The 15,067-nt window shown below is 41.0% G+C and overlaps 1 protein-coding gene across 1 annotated transcript in view; it reads left to right on the plus strand.

Moving 5' to 3' along the window:
* The window catches only part of LOC126282318 (cholinesterase 1-like), a 175,167-nt gene that overhangs the window by 81,949 nt on the left and 78,151 nt on the right, over positions 1–15,067 (plus strand). The window contains exon 2 of the mRNA XM_049981975.1: positions 2,331–2,447. Coding sequence (XP_049837932.1) covers positions 2,331–2,447 — 117 coding nt within the window. The remainder of the gene's footprint in view (positions 1–2,330; positions 2,448–15,067) is intronic.

Here is a 15,067-nt window from a genome sequence, read left to right on the forward strand (position 1 = left end):
GAAGCACAGTGAATTTATGAGAGGTTTTTGGGAAGAGAAAAGAAAGAGACAGAAAAAAAAGTGCCATGAATTTGAAATGTACCAATTTATGTACCATATTGTCATTGTGATTAATGATTGTGTTTTAACGCTCTCCTCAATGGGGAATTAACGATAGTAATAATATATATATATATATACTCCTGGAAATTGAAATAAGAACACCGTGAATTCATTGTCCCAGGAAGGGGAAACTTTATTGACACATTCCTGGGGTCAGATACATCACATGATCACACTGACAGAACCACAGGCACATAGACACAGGCAACAGAGCATGCACAGTGTCGGCACTAGTACAGTGTATATCCACCTTTCGCAGCAATGCAGGCTGCTATTCTTCCACGGAGACGATCGTAGAGATGCTGGATGTAGTCCTGTGGAACGGCTTGCCATGCCATTTCCACCTGGCGCTTCAGTTGGACCAGCGTTCGTGCTGGACGTGCAGACCGCGTGAGACGACGCTTCATCCAGTCCCAAACATGCTCAATGGGGGACAGATGCGGAGATCTTGCTGGCCAGGGTAGTTGACTTACACCTTCTAGAGCACGTTGGGTGGCACGGAATACATGCGGACGTGCATTGTCCTGTTGGAACAGCAAGTTCCCTTGCCGGTCTAGGAATGGTAGAACGAGGGGTTCGATGACGGTTTGGATGTACCGTGCACTATTCAGTGTCCCCTCGACGATCACCAGAGGTGTACGGCCAGTGTAGGAGATCCCTCCCCACACCATGATGCCGGGTGTTGGCCCTGTGTGCCTCGGTCGTATGCAGTCCTGATTGTGGCGCTTACCTGCACGGCGCCAAACACGCATACGACCATCATTGGCACCAATACAGAAGCGACTCTCATCGCTGAAGACGACACGTCTCCATTCGTCCCTCCATTCACGCCTGTCGCGACACCACTGGAGGCGGGCTGCATGATGTTGGGGCGTGAGCGGAAGACGGCCTAACGGTGTGCGGGACTGTAGCCCAGCTTCATGGAGACGGTTGCGAATGGTCCTCGCCGATAACCCAGGAGCAAAAGTGTCCCTAATTTGCTGGGAAGTGGATATTATGTGATTCATTATTGACTTTTTTATGATTGTGTTGAGCTTTTTGCTTTGCTTTTCCTGTTTATGTTACAATTCCACTCACGGTTATGTGGCTTTACTCTTTCTGTTATTTCGCCATGTTAACTTATATTTCCCACAATTTAGGCTTCAAATACGATTAATACTACAGCTTCAAAACAAGACATTGATTGTGTCGAAATTTTTATTAGTGTCGGAGTTCATACACTATTATTGTACTAATAAGGTACGACGGAAGATACATAAATGTCTGAAAAAATAGTCTTCGAGTGAGTTACGATGCACTTATTTCCGACCATCCTAACCAGGCCCCAGTTTAAGTCTCCTTGGAAAACATGTAGAACTCTTTGCAACATTATTTCTACACAAAAGTAAGAAAACATGTGGGCAAGATAATAAAGAGTAAAACACAAAGGATATTTTACCAACATATTTATTTAAGAAATGGAAATTACATATTTTCTATGGAATGAGATAGTATGAGATATGGTAGTTACCTGTTATACCATGTTGCGGTTGCCCAGTGTGTGATAGCTGAAGAAAACTGTGTATGAAGCTACCAAAATATTGACAAAAGGTTTTGATACTGAACCTAAATTCATAGTACGAAGCTGTTTCGTTAGATACCCTAAGACGACACAATTGTATGTGAGACACTTGTCAAGCTAGGAGCGTTGAACGTCGACACAGACAGAAGTAGATGCGCCGCAATGATTCAGCGTCTCACAAACACTACGGATAACGCTACATATGGTATTGTTTGTAATTTTATGCTGTGATGCTCCGCTACCTTCTTGTCGCTACATACGATCCATTTCTGTCTATTACGTTCACGCATACGTCTCCACCGTAACATTAGGCCTTGAAAAAATCAAAATATCGCTGTACGGTAAACATATTTTTGGGAATCCCAGAATTGTTCGGTGTTGGAATTCACTCATAAGCTGAAACTGCACCCTTGGATGTCGACGAGACATAAAAAAAGCACTAGCTTTCACTTCACCACTCCACTTGACTGCTGTGCTGTAGTTGCGTTTGGCTTTTGTTGAACCAAAAGGCCGCTGCATGGTTTACGACTAAATCAGTTAACTTATTACTGTTATACATTCTTCACGCTTCGATTCATACGAACAAATCTAGTGTACAGTTTTATGTCAGTACGCCTCGTGATTCAGCTGCTTCTGTTTACGGTAATACTCTATGTGATTTCTGCAGGATCCCATCCCTTACTCGTCTAATGGCAGCGTGGAGGCACTGGAAGACGCGCCGCGCTGCGCCCAAGAGAGCGGCGGAAAGGAGGACTGCCTCTATCTCAACGTCTACACGCAGCAGGTCAGTGACCTGGACAAATCTCTGACACATAGTGTTTACATCAGTACTGCTTAATACACTGTTCAACAACATTTTCGTTCAAGGCACGTGAATGGTGTTATTGAGTGGTGAGTGCTGAAATCGAAAATGTTAGTTTTTGGCTTTTGAGCTGAATTTTCTTGAGACACACTACCCTCTTCCTATAGAAATCCTCACTAACGTTTCATATTACTTACTCTTCTGCATCTTAACTTAAATATTCTGCAGATTTAATTGTTAAAAAATAATCGCAATACATACAAGCAATTACCACGTATGACTTTCAGTTCTGAAATCTACCTCCAAGAAAAGAAGGCGGTTTGGCAGCGCTACCAATGAGTCATGCTTACGCCTTCGGCACACGGACCGTGCTGTCGGACGCTAACGTTGAGTGTGACAAGTTCAACGTGCTGCTGAACGCTCAGGAACGATGCCACTTGTGCATACGGTACGGTGGCCCCAACGTGGTATACGCGTTCGCAAAGCACTCCTGTGGCAATTGAGGGATGTTTCTAGTTCGTAAATCGCACAGTTTACTCAACGGGCGCTCGTAAAATTCCCACGTTAGGTGCATTAAAATGCACATTTTGTCCATCGTCCACGAAAAGGAAAGTACCATGTCCAATCAATAAGTTTTACAAAAGTTCCAGTACAAACAGTGCGTTACAAATTTGGAATACTTCTGCGCATAAGATAAGCATTATTTCATTATTCCCACATTTTACTAAAACCCCCAGGTCAGTCTTACTTGATCACTGCTCCTGCCCAGTAGCAGAATCTTTGCAACGTGTGAATTACGAAGCGTAAAAGAAAAACGAGCAAAATATCTTTATACGAGCAAGCTGTCCTGCAGATTAAGCCAATCGAACAAAGTCACCCCTCAAAAAAAGGTGAACTCATATTCTTACATAACATCAAATATTATAGCATATACTTATATTAAACTAATAATAAAGTATCAGAACCAAATAAAAACGCGAATGACAGAAAAAAAAATTGGAAGTATTCAGTGTTCAGACGCGAACCACGGCCCCAACAAAAACCCATGCGTTGACAGAGACGCTACTCATTACGCAAGTCTTGTTGCGAGAGTGTCTCATTTTGTTGGATACATGTAATACGTATGCTGTCTAAACAAATCCATTATTTCGGAAAACTGAGGCCGATACACAAATTCAAGAGCGAATTATGTTCCAAAATGTGTTTATATTTTTCTTGTAAATAAAATAAACACAGATTTTTTTTAATAATTTCTTGCTTGAACTGGCTGCACGTATGTTCATTCAATAGCTCAGAAACTTTAATAATAAAACACACATTTTGAGGTGGCGACTTTACGGACAACTTCAGAAATAGTGAAATTTTGAGCATCTCATTCTATAATAACGGCGGATTCACAGGCCGTCAGGTGATAACGTTGGTTCGTAAGTATCATCTAGGCGCATTGTACATACTAAGGAGGACTGCTTCGCTTCTGAACGCCTCCCATTTTCCGCCAGAAGCTGTGCGGGGATTGAAATAGAAAGCTTCGATGCAGTGTCGTTGTTCACAAAGGTTCCTCTTTCAGAGTCATTATTTCTCATTGGTAAACCCTTCGTTAAAGTCATTTCAGCTTTGTTTGAACATATCTTCACCTTGACATATATTTTATTCAATAACGAATTTTATGAACAGATTGACGGTGTCGCCATGGTTAATCCTTTGTCGACCTTGGTGGATAACTCCATTATGGAGGACTTCGAGGAAGAGGTGCTGAAATCTGCTAGCTAGAAGCTCACAGTATTTTGGAGGTATGTTGATGATACGTTTGTAGAGTGGTCCCATGGTTAAGATAAATTAAAAGAATTTTTAAATCATCTGAATTCGATGCATAGACAAATTCAGTTCAAAATGGAAATCAAAAAAGAAGGATGCCTTCAGTTTTTGGATGTTTTGGTATGACGCAAAGATGATGGCACTTTGGGACATGTTATATATCGGAAGCCGACCAGAACAGATTTCCATTTACGTGCAAATAGCTGCTACCATCCTTCGCAGGCAATGTGTGTTCTCATAACTCTGGTACACAGAGTACACGTCATTTCTGGCAAGATCAGTCTAGAGGACGAGCTTCTACATTTGAGAAGAGTTTTTGAAGCTAACGGATATTATTCACTTAAAACTTCCGGGCTGATAGGCCGTGGTCGAAATATAAAACTCTCTCCTGACGTTTCGTCTCCGACAGCGGGAGACATCCTCGGAGGTAAAGCAGCTAACTGCGAAGAGAACTCGAGGAAACGCTGATTATATATGCAGTACAGAGGGCGCCACTGTCGATCACGTGGCGTCGGCTATGAGATTGTCTCTGGTAATGCCAACATTCTCGATTGAAAGTAATCGATTGTCACTCTTGCGGTGCAACTCTGACATCCAAATTTTATCCAGTTTAACACCTTCGTCTTTCCTGTTAAAATTATTACGATGTTTATCAATCTCGATAGCCTCTCTATACAAGCGTGCATAATAATGCGAGGTTTTTGATATGACGCTCGTCTCGCTGAATTTTATTTCATGATCACCTTCCTGGTAAACGTGTTCCGCTACGGTCGATTTATCCGTGTGACCCAGGCGGCAATTCCTCTTATGTTCAACAAGACGGGTGTTCACACTTCTCTTTGTGGTACCGATGTAAACCTGTCCACAACTACAAGGAATTTTATACACCCCTGGTGTAGCCAAAAGGTGTCGTGCATCTTTTGCTGACCTTAAAAATTCTTTTATTTTAATGGTGGGTCTGAAAATAGTTTCCACCCCATACTTGCCTAAAACTTTCCCAATGCGGTCTGTGACCTTACTAATGAACGGAAGAAAAACTTTGCCCTTATTCTTTGCCTAGAGCGAAGTGCTCGGTCTATATCCTTGTTAGAATAGCCATTCTTCACGAAAGTTGAGCGTAGATGTTCAATCTCATCTTTTAAATAAACAGGTTCACAAAGTTTGTACGCCCTGTCTACCAAAGTTTTCATTACACCTCTTTTTTGTCTAGGGTGGTGGTTTGATTCTTTTTGTAGATAACGATCAGTATGTGTAGGCTTTCTATGCACCTTATGGCCCAACGTTCCGTCCCGTCGTTTAATCACAGACACATCCAGGAAGTTCAATTGCCCATTCCTTTCCGTCTCCATAGTGAATTGGATTTTCGGATTAATGCTTTTTAAATGTGTCAAGAAGGCATCCAACTCCTCTGCTCCATGTGTCCATACTACGAATGTATCATCGACTTCGCGATACCATCTGGCAGGTCTGCAACGCCCGTTGTTCAAAAGTCTCCATAAATAAATTAGCCACAGCACGACTGAGAGGTCTGCCCATAGCCACCCCGTCAATCTATTCATAAAAGTTATTATTGTATTGAAAGTAGGTTGTGGTGAGGCAGTGTCGGAATAATGCCACAATATCGGTAGGAAAAATATCCGCTATGCTCAAGATAGCTTCGTTTACCGGAATCATGGTAAATAACGACACAACGTCAAAACTGACGAGGATATCATCCGGGCCCACGCTCGTTTCCTTTAACTTGTCAATGAAATGAGCAGAATTTTTAATATGACTGTCTGCCCTACCAACATAAGGCTGCAGCATTGAGGCAAGGTGTCTAGCTAACTCGTCTGTTGGTCCGCCTATAGCGCTGACAATTGGCCTCAACGGAATCCCAGGTTTATGAACTTTGGGTAAGCCATAAAGTCTAGGATATTCTCCACAGTAGATATGTAAGAGACATGAATGAAACCAACGGTGGGCATAAGGAATGCTGAAGAAGACACGGAAAGTTTTAAATCCATGACTTTTCTAACACACATGGGAAGCCTTTCGTCAAAAATAGGACTGATCCTCAGGAAATACAAAGTGAAAATGATTTTTCACCCTCCGCCAAAGACAGCAGCACTCCTGGGTTCCGTTAAAGATGATTTGGTGCTTTGGGAACCTGGCGTTTACAAGATTCCTTGTGAGTATGGCCATTCATACACCGGACATACGACCCATAAGTGCATGAAAGATGCTCGGAGCACCACAGGTACATAGCACTGTATTAACAATGGGCATTCAATGGTGTACGATAACGTCATAAGTTTAGCCTCGACTTCATCTTTCTGCGACTCAACAGTGAAGGAAGCAATTGAAATTCCGTTGGCAACGAATTTAATTAATAGAAATAGCGGCTTCAGCTTGGACAGTTCATGTAATAAACTCACAAAGTCGTCGCAACGGTGCAGCTCGCAGTGATACATTGATATCACTGTGTACAGCCATAGATCTGATTTCATGCATGTGTTGTACCTCTTTGCCGACTATCAACGTCCCTAGCACCTAGCATGCCTGTGGCCGCATGCGCAGTGACGCGTTCCGCAGGTTTAAACACACGTTGCAAGTGCCGGAGCGTCAGTCACCTCGCCTCACTCTGAAGATGACTGGACGTTATGCAGCCGAAATATCAGAAGGAAAAGTGAAATTTATGCGGCTGCACGCCCAACATTTTATGGACCAGAAAAATTACCATTAATTCGATGCGCAAGTCACCGAAGTGGCGTCAAATCGAAAGACTTGCACCCCTGCGAATGGTCTACGCGCCGGGAGTCCCTCGTCACACGGCATTTAAATTTTACCAGTAATGCTATGGAACGATGATGCTGTCCATTATAAAACAGTCTTTCCTCAAAACTACTGAAAAAAGTATCCGAAAGATAAGACATAGAAAGTGCTAGGCCTAGAAAGTAACTGCCACAAAATTACTCATATATCTTCACAATTTCTGGGTACCACTTCCTCTGTTGACTCTCAAGACAGTCTGGAGAGAAATGGAAGACAAAGGCAATTTTGATCAAGAAAAGGATTAAAAAATAGGTCGAATGTAAAGTGGTTCAGTATCCAGGGACAATCAGTCGGGCAACTGCCCGGATATGTGTAAAACGGTTTAAACGAAGTAGTAAGCAGGCAAGGATACCAATCAAAGACTGTTGCCCATTTTTGTGTAGTAATATGACCTATTTTGAAAATGGTATCAGTTTATGGCCTCTTCGTTAATACCCTTCATTTATTTATGCCAACTTCTCTGTTTAAGTTTTTTCTTCGTGTATTGTAAAATCATATCACTTGCTTTGCTTTACTAAAAACAATATCTTAATATATTATAATAGAATCTAGACCATAAGGCTGCTCTAATAATAAAGTGATACATTGTACTATTTCCTGCTCCTACGGCTAACCTTCGAGTTTTGGAGCAAGTTATGGCATGTTTGACGCTAACGCTTCCGTCGAAGAAAGGAAGAAATATAGACGATTGTCCTATGTTCCGTCGACGAAATGGTCTTAAAGAAGGAGTGCAAGCTCATATAAGACAAAAATATGGGAGAAAGTCTGCTGTACCGTTTTCGAAGGAACAAGTTCAACATAAGCCTTAATCAACTAACTCAACATAAGCCTTAATCAGCTAACGGAAATGATAAAAGAAAACAACCCGGCTGTTTGTATAGGGCTTTGAACTCTTCATCTACGGAATTTGATGACCTAATGACTGTTCCACCTGGCTTAATGTTGACTGAGAGATATATGAGGGCATTGTAATATCTGAAGAAAGCGATTTACAGGATATGATAAGACCTGTAGCCGTTCGATCAGTTACTAACATAGCTGATACCTCTGGGAACTCCACACTGTTATCTGACGACTGTTGACTCCTATCTGAACGTCGAGTGGCAATAGAAAATTAGAAGACGATATTCATGAGCAACTGTAAACGAAGAGGATCGTTACTTCTTCCTCACAGCAAGTGGTATCAGTTGGGAAAAGAAAGGAAGGATGAACAGTGTGAGCCCAAATCGCCCTCAATCGGCCACACGAAAATTACCGTTATGTATATGGTTTGTATCCCATTAACAACGCAATAATGTGTAGAGTGAATTTCTTTGATGGCCATGGTTTACTGCTAACTCAGACAACCCATACGGTTATATCTACATAGATCGAGAAACACTAACTTACCGTGTATTTGTGTGTTGTATATGTCCACTATCGTGAAGTCATGCGTATGGTGTAGGCAGGAATCAGCAGAGGTAGATGAAAGGCTCTCCGAGTCATTAGAAATGATTCTTTAATGTGCGTGGGATTACAATGAAAAAAAGTCTCGATAATTAGTACTCCTTTAAGGTGACAGACAATTATAAACCTGAAATCAGGTAATGTGATAGAGGCAAGAAGCAGCGACGCTAACAACGTATTTGCGAGATGTTCCCCGGCACAGAGAAAATGTTGCTAATAGAAGACACGAAATTAATCCGCATTGCACCTGGTCACGAATCGAAAGCACCTCAAAAGTGCTAACGAGGAAACAAAGTGGTCATGTATGTTACTGGTCTATTAAGACCATTATGTAAGCATGTCTTGTAATGCACGAGGTGTGAAAAAGGTACAGTACGTACTGCAATACGAGAAAAAAATGTTACAGATAGGGAAAGAATGTTGTATGATGTGTTGAACATGGTACCTGTATCTCAGGAACTGACCTCTTGATATGGAACTGTATTCATCAGGGTAACTGACAAAAGTGGGAGAGGGGATCTAGAGGACATTGTATGAAGGACAGCAAAGGCAAAGGAGGCAGAAACCGTCAAGACAGAGTAGGAATGTAATTGAAGATGGGGGGAGGGGGGGGGGTGTTGGAGGGAACGAGGAGGAATCACATACAGGTATTGCGGCAGAATAGCAATAGATGGAATCTCAGTAACCCTAGAAAGTTTATGTCGATGCCTTGATGATATCGAAGGAAACGAAATGCTCTGATGGCCTACAAAACTGATAAGTAAATTGGACACCATAAAAACAAACAATTCCTTCATGACATTCATTCGAAAAAACAATTTCCATTTTCAATAGGCCTGTCAGAGATGGGAATAAACAAAAGCTGTTTGTCTTGTATTACATTCCTTGTATCACTTAAGAATGTAAGACGCTATAAAATGCTAAATTTAGTGGGAAAATAAGTTTCGACGAGAGCAAATATCACATCATAGAATCAGTACATAGAGTACATAGGAGATGAGGGAGCACGAGTGTCCCTGAGGGTTTTCACAGGATTACAAGACTCTTTCGTTGATACCGGCACGAGATGTTCAGATATGAAGTAGCTAGTACAAAAATATTAAGATGCAAGATTAATGTACTGGTGTAATATCAATTTTTTTTTTAAAAGCTGTGTCCCCAGCAGATTTTCCATCTCCAATCATTTATTCATGTTAGCCTCTCGTAAAACGTAGCGTCAGAGAGAGAGAGAGAAGCATGCTAGACCATGACCGAATCCGTTGCTACAGAGAGTGTTAATGTGTTCCACCGCCAAGCTAGATGTGGATTCTCGACAGTTTTCTTCTAGAATACCTTTCAGATGAGAGTATACCCAGAAATACAGTACACAAGATTGACAGAGACATGGCGCACGTAGCTTAAATGCCTTAGAAAGCCTAACAACTTTCATTGTGACTCACGTTTGAAGCACCTGAGCCATAGATTTAATATTAAGAATGAAGTATCATCCTGCCCACCATTCTCTGACACAGCCACACCTGGTGTGAACAGAAGTATTAGTATTTATTTGACCATCATCTAGGGCGTGTTATAAATTTTTCAGAAACCATTTGGTCCCAGAGAATTTTATTTAGCTATCCAAAACAAACCAAGCCACCTAATTAAAAATTAAAAATATCTTACACTAACAGTCGATCAGAAACTGAGATGAAACCCTCGCCTAAGGATGCTAAAAAAGAAAAAAGCTCAAAATATATTGACACTACTAACCGACGAACACGGGTATTACATATAGAACCCTCAACCGTCACAACCTTACCTACGCTAATGTAACATCAGCTTCCACTCCTCACTAGACTTATTGCTTCAATCAAATCCTGAAACGGCATGTACTCCGCCTCGTATCCTTTACAGCCCATAAAGTTCCCATACCTCCTGAAACAACAGAACACCTTCGCCTCTTCTATATCTCCATAAATTGAGTCCCAACATCCTGCCGCCCCTGACATCCATGAAAGCTCTGGTTTACTGCTGCACCTCTACCAACACATCCCACCATTCCCTTCATCAGCAAACACTCGATAACCCTTCCCAGCATAGCTCAGTCGCCTTTCCTTCTCAGACGAAGTACTCATCCCTAAAACCTACGACTCCCGTCAGCCACAACCTGCCATACCCATCCCAAATGAAGTCTAGAACCCACCCTATACTTGTCTACTTGACATCCCACTCATCTTCTGTCACACACATTGAAAACATCAGTTCCTTCCCACACAGACACCCCACATCCTTTAACATACAACATTATCTCCAGTGTTTTCTACATCACAATCCCTAGCCACAGTTTCGAATAACCTCATGATATCATCTTCGTAATAAAAAGATTGTACATCACAACATATCATTTTGTCATAAACACCATTCCTTTAAACTCTTAAATTAGTGTATATTAAATCCGGCATTATCCATCTTAAATGCTGGAGGAGCGGTTCTGAAGATAAGAGTTCTCGTTGTTTGGCATATACAACGAACACATGTGAGGACTTAATCTACAGCTACACGTTTCCTTAGTCAAGCTCCTTCTTCTTGCTGCCTGCATTCTACTCTTCACACACTCTCACTTAAAAAAGCACAAAACAGACATAAAATCCAAACAATTAAAGATATTTGGACACCAGGTCCTCGAGTTACTTTAAAGCAAAAGTCCGAAAGTAATAATCAAACTTTGTTTTTGGATCTTTAGGTAACGCATGTAAAATCTTTAGAAAGCGAGCAGCAACAGATCTGATGCCACCAGCATACTTATGAGGAAGTGGCCTTCAGAAGTTTAGTGAACAGAGCCATTAGTGTATCAGTGAGCTCAGCAGGTTAATTGAAATAAACGCTATTAAACATGCTGCAGTAACCACTGGATATGATATAAGTATCGTGAACCGACTTATCTGCTGGAGGAGAGGAACGAGCTTAGTATAAAGTGATCATTGCTGTACCATGTAATCGGAAAATATCAGAAAATTTGAGAACATATTTAAGACATTCAATGTCCAGCAGCCATTCAGAGTGAAAACTAGTTTGATATAGTTTAAAGTATGAGATTGGGAGCAAGATAAGTAAATTACAAAAAATGGTTGTATATCAGATACAGTGTACAACCTGTAACGCGAAATATATTATAGGGCAGGTGGGAACAAAATTTACGATTAGGGATAGAGAGTATATCGACGCCTTTAGACTGGGCAGTTGTGGTAAATCGCTGATAGCCTAACTTATACCCTACTGCTATGTTTTATGCAACCTGTATCATCTTCAAATACCACATGAAATATTCTCTCACTCACTAGGCACAAAATATTAGTACTACACAAAAAATAAACAGGACATTTATGTAGGAAATTTAATGTAGTTAATTTTTGTACTGGGATGCATTTTCACAAAAGAATCACAAAATAATAAACCGAATAAAGATTTCGCACATAAAGTTCTTGTCTTATTTTAAAATAAAGAAGCCGTAGTTTTCGAATTATTCAAGTAAAACGTGTAAAAGTGAACTTATAACGCGTTTTTCTTGAATAACTCGAAAACCGTGGCCACGCGCGAAAATGTATTGCAGTACAAAATTTAACAACGTTAAATTTCCTACGGAAAGGTCCTGTTCATTTTTTTCTGTATGGACAAGTTTTCGCCTAGTGAGCAAGAAAATATGAAATTCTTGCAAGTGGTATTAGAAGGCGTTGTGGGCTGCACAAAACCCAGCGGAAGGGGCAGCTGAATCACACTGTGTATGACTTAGAGATGACGCACTTACACAAAAGAAAGGGAATAACTTATTCTACTTGAAGAACTCAAAATTGCTATTCACCAGATAGATTTGTGAATGTACAAACAGGAGAGAAAAGTAACGCTCTCTTCCCCAGGTTTATTGATCTTTTTTGAGATTAGCGGTAATTTGATTGGCCTATATGTTAACAATCTGAATATATACGGCTCCCCCCGTCGGAGGTTCGAGTCCTCCCTCGGGCTGTATTGTGCGTTTTGTCCTTAGTGTAAGTTAGAAAAAAAAATGGCTCTGAGCACTATGGGACTTAACATCTATGGTGATCAGTCCCCTAGAACTTAGAACTACTTAAACCTAACTAACCTAAGAACAACACACAACACCCAGCCATCACGAGGCAGAGAAAATCCCTGACCCCGCCGGGAATCGAACCCGGGAACCCGGGCGCAGTGTAAGTTAGTTTAAGTTAGATTAACTAGTTCTTAAGCCTAGGGACCGATGACCTCAGCAGTTTAGTCCCACAGTCCTTACCACAAATTTTCAAATTTGAATATATAGGGTGGTCCATTGCTAGTGACCGGGCGAAATACCTCACGAAATAAGCATCAAAGGCAAAATATACAAAGAACGAAACTCGTCTAAATTGTAGGGGTAAACTAGATGGCTCTATGGTTGGCTCGCTATATGGCGAAACCTTAGGTCAAACGGATATCAACTGCGTTTTTTAAAATAGTAACACTCATTTTTTTTACATATTCGTGTACTACGTAAAGAAATGCAGCTTTACTATATGATTAAATGATGATGCCGTCCTCTTGGGTAAAATATTCCGGAGGTAAAATAGTCCCCAATTCGGATCTCCTGGCGGGGACTACTGAAGAGGACGTCGTTATCAGGAGAAAGAAAACTGGCGTTCTACGGATCGGAGCGTGGAATGTCAGATCCCTTAATCGGGCAGGTAGGTTAGAAAATTTAAAAACGGAAATGGATAGGCTAAAGTTAGTGAAGTTCGGTGGCAGGAAGAAAAAGACTTTTGGTCAGGTGAGTACAGGGTTATAAATACAAAATCAAATAGGGGCAATGCAGGAGTAGGTTTAATAGTGAATAAAAAAAAAATAGGAGTACGGGTAAGCTACTACAAACAGCATAGTGATCGCATTGTTGTGGCCAAGATAGACACGAAGCCCACGCCTACTACAGTTCTACAAGTTTATATGACAACTAGCTCTGCAGATGACGAAGACATTGATGTAATATGAGATAAAAGAAATTATTCAGGTAGTGAAGGGAAACGAAAACTTAATAGTCATGGGTGACTGGAATTCGAGAGTAGGAAAAGGGAGAGACGGAAAAATAGTAGTTGAATATGGATTGGGGCTAAGAAATAAAAGAGGAAGCCGCCTGGTAGAATTTTGAGCACAGCATAACTTAATCATAGCTAACACTTGGTTCAAGAATCATGAAAGAAGGTTGTATACAGGGAAGAGCCCTGGAGATACTAAAAGGTATCAGATAGATTATATAAAGGTAAGACAGAGATTTAGGAACCAGGTTTTAAATTGTAAGACATTTCCAGGTCAGATGTGGACTCTGACCACATTCTATTGGTTATGAAGTGTAGATTAAAACTGAAAAAAACTGCAAAAAGGTGGGAATTTAAGGAGATGGGACCTGACTAAACCAGAGGTTGTACAGAGCTTCAGGGACAGCATAAGCGAATAATTGACAGGAATGGGGGATAGAAATACAGTACAAGTAGAATGGGTAGCTTTGAGGGATGAAATAGTGAAGGCAGCAGAGGATCAAATAGGTAAAAACACTTGGGTAACAGAAGAAATATTGAATTTAATTGATGAAAGGAGAAAATATAAAAATGCAGTAAATTAAGCAGGCAAAAAGCAATACAAACGTCTCAAGAATGAGATCGACAGGAAGTGCAAAATAGCTAAGCAGGCATGGCTAGAGGACAAATGTAAGGATGTAGAGGCTTGTCTCACTAGGGGTAAGATAGATACTGCCTACAGGATAATTAAAGAGATCTTTGGAGAAAGGAGAACCACTTGCATGAATATCAAGAGCTTTGATGGAAACCCAGTTCTAAGCAAAGAAGGGAAAGCAGAACGTGTGAGGAGTATATAGAGGGTCTATACAAGGGCGACGTGCTTGAGGACAATAATAAGGAAATGGAGGGGTTCTAGATCAAGATGAAATTGGAGATATGATACTGCGTAAAGAGTTTGACAGCCCTGAAAGACCTGAGTCGAAACAAGGCCCCCGGAGTAGACAACATTCCATTAGAACTACTGCCTGCCTTGGGAGAGCCAGTCCTGACAAAACTCTGCGATCTGGTAAGCAAGATGTATGAGACAGGCGAAATACCCTCAGACTTCAAGAAGAATATAATAATTCCAATCCCAAAGAAAGCAGGTGTTGACGGATGTGAGAATTACCGAACTGTCAGTTTAATAAGTCACAGCTGCAAAATACTAATGCGAATTCTTTATAGCCGAATGGAAAAACTGATAGAAGCCGACCTCGTGGAAGATCAGTTTGAATTTCGTAGAAATGTTGGAACACGTGAGGCAATACTGACCCTACGACGTGTCTTAGAACACACATTAAGGAAAGGCAAACCTACGTTTCTAGCATTTGTAGACATAGAGAAAGCTTTTGATCATGTTGACTGGAATACTCTCTTTCAGATTCTGAAGGTGGCAGGGGTAAAATAAAGGGAACGAAAGGCTATTTACAATTTTTACAGAAACCAAATGGC

The sequence above is a fragment of the Schistocerca gregaria genome, chromosome 7, assembly GCF_023897955.1.
Source record: "Schistocerca gregaria isolate iqSchGreg1 chromosome 7, iqSchGreg1.2, whole genome shotgun sequence".
Taxonomy (NCBI): domain Eukaryota; kingdom Metazoa; phylum Arthropoda; class Insecta; order Orthoptera; family Acrididae; genus Schistocerca; species Schistocerca gregaria.